The 9345-nt window shown below is 34.6% G+C and overlaps 1 protein-coding gene across 2 annotated transcripts; it reads left to right on the forward strand.

Moving 5' to 3' along the window:
* The first annotated feature begins 5020 nt into the window (after positions 1–5020).
* On the forward strand, positions 5021–8029 carry LOC136233453 (triose phosphate/phosphate translocator, chloroplastic). Of its 2 annotated transcripts, none has more exons than XM_066023114.1 (12): positions 5021–5389; positions 5489–5563; positions 5661–5726; positions 5812–5890; positions 6265–6385; positions 6516–6611; positions 6828–6940; positions 7033–7110; positions 7208–7324; positions 7410–7509; positions 7589–7689; positions 7801–8029. In XM_066023114.1, exons 1-12 carry the CDS (start codon positions 5127–5129, stop codon positions 7816–7818), a joined length of 1227 nt encoding a protein of 408 aa, XP_065879186.1. In that variant the 5' UTR covers positions 5021–5126; the 3' UTR covers positions 7819–8029. The 2 variants fall into 2 exon arrangements, with proteins under 2 accessions (XP_065879186.1, XP_065879187.1); XM_066023115.1 differs by having other exon boundaries at positions 5268–5394.
* The last annotated feature ends 1316 nt before the right edge of the window (positions 8030–9345 follow it).

Consider the following 9345-nt stretch of genomic DNA (forward strand, 5'->3'; position numbering starts at 1 on the left):
GTGTTGGGGCAATGATGTTGAACCAATTTTTGCTTTTGCTGAACCAGGCTTATATGTGGGGCTTTGACATACGAAACTGGCAGCAACACCACTAAGATCGCCTGAAATATTCTGGATCGGATTGGGCTGCATTAGGACCGGGCCCAATAGGCTTCCTACATAATATCTATATTATATTTTAGGAACAAAAATATCCATATATGTGGTCAACAGTAATTTTCACCTGGTCAACGGTGACTGACCAAATTCACTTGGTCAGTCACTAACCATGTGAAAACCACTGATGTGTTAAATGCGGAGGTTAAACCCAAGTATGTTCTTATGATATAAACAGTAAGATAAAAATGGAAAAAATGTCAAACTATATGCTTTTAATGATATATTGTGCGTTAGAAACACTGAGCAAATAAATCACTTATGTAAGAATAAAATGGGTTGCTTCGAAGTAGACTAGTGCGACCTACAACAAACAACAACAACAAAGCTTTAGTCTCAAAATGATTCGGGGTCGGCTAACATGAACCATCATATAAAACCGTGAAATCAAGTTGGATCAGCGACACAAATTCTCCCCCTCCACTCTGTCCTATCCACTACCATATTTTTCTCAATCCCCAATAAACTCATATCACTCTCGATCACCCTCCTCCAAGTTTGCTTAGGTCTTCCCCTACCCCTCACCACTACATCCCTTTGCACTCTTCAGTCCTCTTAACCGGCGCATCAAGCGCTCTTCGTTTTACATGTCCAAACCACCTTAGTCGGGTTTTCCTCATTTTATTCTCAATAGATGTAACCCCTACTTTTGTCCTAATTATTTCATTACTCACCCGATCCTTTCTCCTATGACCACACATCCATCTCAACATACGCATCTCCGCCACCGACATCTTATGGATGTGACAGTGTTTAACTGCCCAACACTCCGTACCATATAACAGTGCGGGTCTGATTGCCGTGCGATAGAATTTTTCCTTCAATCTATTAGGCATGTCGGGGTCACAAAGGAAACCCGTAGCACTCTTCCACTTCGCCCAACCAAATTTAATCCTATGAGCAACATCTCCATCTACTTCTCCATCTATTTGGATAATAGATCCTAAATACCGAAAGCAATCCGATGCCTGAACCACTCTCCCATCTAGGGTGATTGTCCCTGCCTCCCTACTCCTATCGCCGCTAAACTTATACTCCAAATATTCCGTCTTACTTCGGCTCAACTTAAAGCCTCTAGATTCTAAAGTTTGTCTCAATAGTTTCAACTTCCTCTCAACGCCTTCTTTTGTCTCATCAACCAATACAATATCAGACGATGTTCTCTAAAATTTCCGCAAAATCAGACGATGTTCATGACCATAATGAACATAACCATGAGAACTAATACCGTATCAGCGTCTACACAAAATGGCAGAATAGTTTAAGGACATCGCGTCTGCTAGTCAGCCATTAAATTAAATATAGTTTCATAAGGGAGGGTTCAAGAGACATTGCCTATCTATCCTATGCAAATATCGATTGTTAAAAGTTATCACCACATCTAATTCTTTTCATTTTCAATTTCATTTATGCGGGGGATTGTTGGAAAACTTATATATAAATGAAATTAGTATAAATTCCAATAAACATTTCTCTTGATGAATTGTTGTGTTCGCTCATGAACAGTCATGTTCGTTCACGAACATTCATGTGCATTCGAGAACAAATATATCCATTCAAGTTCTATATATACTGGATGGAGCTGTCAAATTTGACATGTTTTTTGGAAAAAATTACTCTCTGAAATGTTTCTGCTCTCTGTACGTTGTTGTTTTTCCTGCTCCGGTGATAACAAATTTACACTTGATAAGAATTCGATTACGACGGATTTTTTTTTTAAGAAGACTGCTAATATAGACATCAAATTTATCTAAACTTTGTTGTTTTTATTGTCCATATATTTTCTGTATTCGTATTGTTTTTTGTTGAATCATATCTAACATTAACTTCAAACTATTTCAACTAACTTAGAATCAACCAAAACTTATATGATGTTGGAAATCAACCAAAAAAAGTTTGGGTTGATTCTTGAAAGTGATGTTGCTTATAAAACTTGAACGAAAATTTATGAGAAATAAGAAATGAAGTTTGGATTGTGATTTTATGTTGTTTTTTTTTTTATAGAAATTGGAACGAGACAGAACTTATTGTGATTTTATGTTGTTAATTATATATACTATTGATATCCTTGAAAATATATATTAGTATAAATGTAGGTGTCTTATATGCTTACTTTGTTTTTGACAAAGTAGACTTTACTTGTTTTTTTTTTCTACCATTGGATTAGCTTACTTTGTCAAAGTTTATCACCATCCAATAGTGGAAAAAACAAAGTAAACATAACCTAACCCTATAAATGTTTAGTTTGAGGGTTAGACTATGCTTACTTTGTTTTTGACAAAGTAAGCATTACTTTGTTTTTACCATCATCCAATAGTGAAAAACCAGAGTAAGCTTTATTTTGTAAAAAACAAAGTAACCATAAAAGACATCCTAATTTGATAGCATGCAAATCGAAATGAGTTTAAATATATAAATTCATAAATTCCCCACATAAAAAGTAAAAATAATTATGAATGTGAACAAGGAAATTGATTGGCATCCTAAGGACAAAAACTTAATGAATTTGTAACGGACTAACGGCAAGAAGTCATGGGAGGAGATGAAGTGGAAAGATAAGAGGATAGAAAAAAACAGTGGTAGAGGATTGGACATGACACCCTCTTCCTCGGAAGCCTTTCGCTCTAGATAACTGGACCCCATCCTTACACTATCCGTTTTCTCCTCCGTTACCTCCACCAATATCAAAATATCCCAACTCCATTTTCATTTTTCTTTTCTTCATTCCTAAAATTACGAATTTCATTCTTTTTTATGTTAAGATATTTCTTCTATACAAGTTAATTTTAACAAATATATTAAAGTAATGACCTTGGCTATCATACCCTATACAAGAAATTAAAATTTGAGAGTTGAATTTTCCCAACCTCCAAAATTAACTAGAATACATATAGGCTATATATATACTCTTTATAAATAAAATTTGGATGGGAGAAAAGAGTTTTATAATATATTGTTAGCGGCGGATTTGTGTGAAAATTTGATCGGCGAAATTTAATTTTGGTTTTTTGTAGATTGTGCGAGCGTATCAAGAAAGCAGGTTCTTAAAATCGAAAATGATTAATTAAAAGACTTCTAACTAAACGATTATGAAAGATGACCAAAGACTAAGATGGTGTTTGTTTACTTACTTTTCACTTTCTGTTTGCCTTTTCATTTTGAAAGACAGCGCTTTAGGTGTTTGGTTAGACTCCTCATGTTTGCCTTTTACCTCTGAAAAGCAGCTTTTTACAAAAGCAGAGAATCTCTGCTTTTATGAAAAGAATCTCTGCTTTTATGAAAAACAGCATTTTCCAAATGCAACAGCAAACAGGAACAGCAACCAACAAACTGGAACAGGCAAATAACAAGTAGCCAAACAGATCCTAAAAAAAAATCATTTAAAAGTTCATAGTTTCAATATAGAAAATTTTATTAGTCTTGCACCGACGAATAAAATAAATTAATTCGAGGGATCAGTAATTTTTATTTTTATTTATGTTAAAATGTTTTGGTACAATAATGGAAAAAACAATTTGAAAATTATAAAAGAAATTGGACAATTATGTTGTGAAATTGTAATTAAACAAAAATAAACTTAAGATTGAGTGATTTGAGAACTTGGAAATAACGATGAACTTAAGAAGCTTGAGAATTGCTTGTGTAAATTGTTGGAATGTTGATTGAAACTTCAATTAGCAAATTGAAAACTTTGGATTGAAATGTAAGGAAGTTTGGTGCGTGGAAAAACTTGAAGAATAAAGCAAGTGAATTGAGAGATTTAAATTGAGAAAAAGAAGGATAAGAAGGCTGAAAATGAGTTTTTAGTTTTGCGGTTTGTTGTGTTGTTCTGTTATGCGCTTTCAAGTGAAGTGTTAAGCCTTTTTATATTTGCTGCTAGCAGAAATTCTTGGAAGTATGGTCTTCCACTACTCCAATCTTGTTAAATTTTTCATGGCATGTTCTACACCTTCTGAAGAACTAGAATTCTATTTTAAAAATGTGTGTTGGAGTTGGTTAAGACTATTGAAAAATTAATTTATGAACAATATACACATTTTTTTTGATACCGCGACAAATTCGTTGGAAGCAGAATCTTCCATTACTCCAATCTTGCTGAGATTTTTATGGCACATTCTCCACATATTCATGAATCAGGATTCTAGTTGGTTAAAACGCTGTTGAAAAAAAATAATTTTCAAACAAACTTTTTTTTTTTTTTGCTATCGAGACAAATTCATTGGAATTGATTAAGGGTGTTGAAAAAATTAATTTCCGAACATACACATTTTTCACAATGCATGCTTCTTCTTCAATACTGCTCCGTTTTACCTCTATAAATAATCTTTGACTTGTAATAAACTAAGGAACCGGGATTCCAATATAGCTCACCAAGATTCCAAGTAAAAGTACTCTGAAAAATCGAGTTTCTAAAGGAAACGTGATGTTGAGAAATAAACTTGTGATTAACCTATTCTTCTTCCAACTCTCCGAAAAACTCATTTTATTATTCTCACTTATATTTTAATTACTTTGGCAGATTAATAAATCATTTTTTAATTCTCACAAATATTTATATTGTTATTTTACATTTAAAATTTACTATTTAAACTTTTTAGCATATTTAATTTTCAGTTTTACAGAAATAAGAAGGTAACAGAAATGAACAGTCTTGATTATCATAGGATTAGTAATCCAAAAAACATCCCCCGTTATTACATCATAGGATTATCAAACTCTGATCATCAATCAAGAGTCGTAGCCAAAATCTTCAAACAGTAACCAAAGTTAGATAGTGTATGCTAGTACCATGATCCGCGATGTAGCAGATTGCAACAGGATTGAAAATATTGACAGAATGTGATTAACCGCTCTCGAGCTTGTGATTTTCAGAGCCACAAAAAATGGTTCCCTCTCTACAATAAGAGCTCACTCTCTCTACCCAAAGTACATTTCCGCTCTCTACCTTCATTTTCTCTCTGATCACCACCATGGAGTCGAGAGTGTTATCACGCGCCACTACCTCCGCCATCGTTTCCTTGCCTCAACTACGGAAGCCTCTGCGAGATGGTAATGCTTCCAGCCTTGTCTCAATGAAACCGATCGGAGCCGTCGGTGAAGCCGGCAACCTTATATGGGGAAGACAACTCCGTCCCTCTCTGCTCCTCGAGAGCTCTCCAGCTGTTAAACGTGAATTCCTCCGGCCTATTATGGCCGCTGCTTCATCTCCAGCTGCAGGAGGCGATTCCTCCGGGTGAGGTCCGTTTCCTCCGTTCTGGCTCGGTTAACTCACTCCGTCTCGGATTCTGACTTGTTATTTCGCATTTTTTTTTTTGACTCGTTGTTTTGGCAGGGATGGGAAGGTCGCTCCCGTCGGGTTTTTGGAAAAATATCCGGCACTAGTCACCGGGTTTTTCTTCTTCATGTGGTATGATATGATATGATTACGACCCGATATTTGAACTGTGGAACGGTGTCAAACAGGGTCAAACTTCTGGTCACTGTTTTTAAATTTCTTTTCTCAGGTACTTCATGAACGTGATTTTCAACATACTGAACAAGAAGATCTACAATTACTTTCCTTATCCTTAGTAAGTATACTGTAATTTAGTGTAATTTGATTCTTAAACTGGCTAATTTAGCTTGATTTTGACAAAAGTCTATTGGATTTTGAAGCTTCGTATCAGTGATTCATCTGTTCGTAGGAGTTGTGTACTGTTTGGGTAGCTGGACCGTTGGTCTTCCTAAGCGCGCTGTGAGTAAAAACTTCTATTAGGCCCATTTACTTTCCATGCCATGGTTGTTAATCCGATCTTAATCAGATATGTGTCCCGTGCCATGGTTGTAATTGCAGTGAATTTAAAGTCAATTTTACTAAATTTTCACAGTTGAAGTCATAATTGAATGATTTGTTGCATTCAGTAGAAACTCCATGACTAATTCTTGTGGCAAATATGGTTAGGGGTATTAATTTTTGACACGACAACACGATTTAGCTTGACATATATAATCACGTGGAATATATAAATCACATAACACAATTATGACGACCATCCGTTTTGACACCCCTTATTATGGTTACTTGTAGTCATGTGTACTGACTATTGTAATTGGTGGTTTTTGTTGCAGCCTATTGACTCGAAGCTCCTTGGTGTTCTTATTCCGGTTGCTGTGTGTCATGCAATAGGCCATGTAACAAGTAACATCTCATTTGCAGCAGTTGCTGTGTCGTTCACCCATACGATCAAAGGTGCTACAGAGAAGCCACTTCGTTATGCTGATTTTGTTCAATAAATGGTTACATGTTGTTATCAATATTGTTTTACGAGTACCGTTTTAGGCATGTAATCTTACTTGGTAACCTTTTTTGTTTCTTCCAGCACTTGAGCCCTTCTTCAATGCTTCTGCTTCTCAATTTATTCTTGGACAGTCAATCCCACTCTCTCTATGGCTTTCACTTGCTCCCGTGGTTCTTGGTAAGTTCTTCGATACGATGTTATATTTGATATCTTAGGGATATAAACCATGTGTTGCTGATTTATTAGCTCTACCTCCAACTCATTCGAGTAGCTTGACGAGATGTTAAAAGTCTCTGGATTTGGCCTATATGGATCTTTGCTAGTGCAACAGTTGCATCCAAAGTTAAGGTTGCATCTCATTTTGCCTGACATTGAGTTGTGAATCAAATGCAGGTGTGTCCATGGCATCACTGACTGAACTCTCATTCAATTGGTTGGGATTCATTAGTGCTATGATTTCCAACATCTCCTTCACTTACAGGAGTATCTACTCCAAGAAAGCTATGGTGATTTTCTGTACCGTTCTCGTTTTACTTTTCGTTGCTGATTAATTTGGGAAAAATCATCTATTGGCTCTTGTTTGTTCCTCTTTCTGCAGACTGATATGGACAGCACTAATGTCTATGCTTACATTTCCATCATAGCTCTCTTTGTCTGTATTCCACCAGCCTTAATTGTGAGTAACCGAAACCAAACCATCATAATAACCACAGCAGGTTTCATATTTATGCATTAGATCAATCACTGATGACTGACTCGTATTACTGTTACAGATCGAGGGTCCTCAACTGTTGAAGCACGGGTTTAGTGATGCAATTGCCAAAGTGGGTATGACTAAGTTCATTACAGACCTCTTCTGGGTAGGAATGTTTTATCACCTTTACAACCAGGTATAACAACTTTCTACAAGGATTCCATGAATGTCTTATCGCGTTTTAGAACTACTAAAGCGAATTTTCCGCATTGAATATTCAGCTGGCTACCAACACTTTGGAGAGGGTTGCGCCTCTTACACACGCAGTTGGCAATGTGCTGAAACGTGTGTTTGTGATCGGCTTCTCGATCGTGATCTTTGGTAATTATGCCCAACCTGTTGTTATATTTCGTTTATTGTTTACGAAACTGAAATATCTAACTTGTTTCCTTCTCTGCAGGCAATAAGATTTCACTGCAAACTGGTATTGGAACATGCATTGCTATTGCTGGAGTGGCAATTTACTCTTTCCTCAAGGCAAAGATAGAAGAAGAGAAACGAGTGAGTATATTACTTGGAAGTTATGTCCCGATAAGTAGTCGCTAATAATTTGATGTCACGTCGATAAAATATTAACACGGTGTAACTAATGAAAGTATGTTCTGGATGCAGCAAGGGAAAGCAGCATAGGAGTTGAAGAAACTTTGGTTTTAAAGTGATATTATCCTGTGGCTGTACCCAAGAAAATAATGACAAATGGAGTATCTTATTGTGTCATTGTGAAGTTATTTTTTTAACTGATTTTCTTTCATTCATGTTCACTTAAAATAATGTACATTGCTTGCTCTGTTTCTCTCAGTACAGGCCTATGATTAGAAGCTCTTAAGTGAGTTTATCGGAACGAGTATGTCGATATTAATTATCGCTGCAACTTCTAAATTTTAATTGTTTTTTTAAAATTTCCTTTTCTTTCCATACTTCAATATAAGCTAAAATAAAAATAATATATAGTTTTAAATAACATTACAAATAATTATCTTAGTTTTAAATAAAATATTATTGACACTAATTATTCACTAGTAGTATTAATGAAAATCACCAGCATTGGTCAATCTGACTATGATACGAAATTGTAGAATTGAGGACCAAGTCTAATAATAAATTGTTGTGTTAGCTTCATTACCTGAAAATTTTACAGTCAAATTCTAGAATGGTTACAGTACACATAATCTCTATAAATAAAATATATTCATATAATATTTATGTGTCTGACTTTTTTTTATTAGTGAGACAATAAAAAAATTATACTATAATTATCCTTTTTCATTGATAGAGTTTATTGGACTGGAGTCATAATAGAATTTCTCTTCGTTTTCAACGAGTGACTGTCATAACATATTACAATACCTAGTAAGTGTTGCCTTAGAAAAAGGCCTCACTTTTTCCCATTTAAAAGTGTCGGTTGTTTGCGTGTTGTATCAATAGCAACACTTTTCTATATCTATAGCAACAATGTAAAGTGTACCATTCGTGTATATATCAATACTTTTCTTACCCTAATTGGTCGAGGTCTGGTCCGTTCTAATTCTGTCAAATCGTAAGGTTGCAACTCTCATAGAAGTGTTTCCATAAACATAGATGAGGTAACACTATGTTAAAAAATTAAAGCAACATTGTCATACATTAATGCAACGTTTTTTCGAAGAAACTCTTTCGTATACAATTGCAATACTTTTGAATGCTACATATTCTTTTCGATACAAATCTTTTATTACAATTTCAACACTTTTTAATTTAATATTTTTTGTTCGAAGCAACTATTTCGTATCCAATTGCAACACTTTTTATTTGTAACATATATATATTATGTTATTAGCAACACCATGTCTTTCTTTAGAAGTGTAATATTTTTAAATGCAACACCCTAATATTTGCAAGGCAATATGATAATATTATATGAAAAAAAATTAAAACAATTTTTAATTGAAAATAATAACATAACAATATAGTACAACCATAATAAGTCAATATGTGAACATTAGAGTTTACCATTGTCATATGATCCAAAAAAACAGCTAAAAGTATAATTGTCATATAACCATAATATAACTTATCCTTGCATCTCTTTAGAAGAGAGTGTCATTTTCATTTGAAATACCGTCCTAAATATCTTTGTATAAACCTTGAGATTGAGATTAACTTCTCCAGATTTATTCA

Source organism: Euphorbia lathyris, chromosome 6, assembly GCF_963576675.1.
Source record: "Euphorbia lathyris chromosome 6, ddEupLath1.1, whole genome shotgun sequence".
Lineage (NCBI taxonomy): Eukaryota > Viridiplantae > Streptophyta > Magnoliopsida > Malpighiales > Euphorbiaceae > Euphorbia > Euphorbia lathyris.

Excerpts from the sequence above, each read along its gene's own strand:
- LOC136233453 (XM_066023114.1), top strand. The coding sequence starts at position 5,127 with ATGGAGTCGAGAGTGTTATCACGCGCCACTACCTCCGCCATCGTTTCC. Across the intron at positions 5,390-5,488 it reads GCAGGAGGCGATTCCTCCGG|GGATGGGAAGGTCGCTCCCG; the intron begins GTGAGGTCCGTT and ends TTGTTTTGGCAG. Across the intron at positions 5,727-5,811 it reads AATTACTTTCCTTATCCTTA|CTTCGTATCAGTGATTCATC; the intron begins GTAAGTATACTG and ends TGGATTTTGAAG.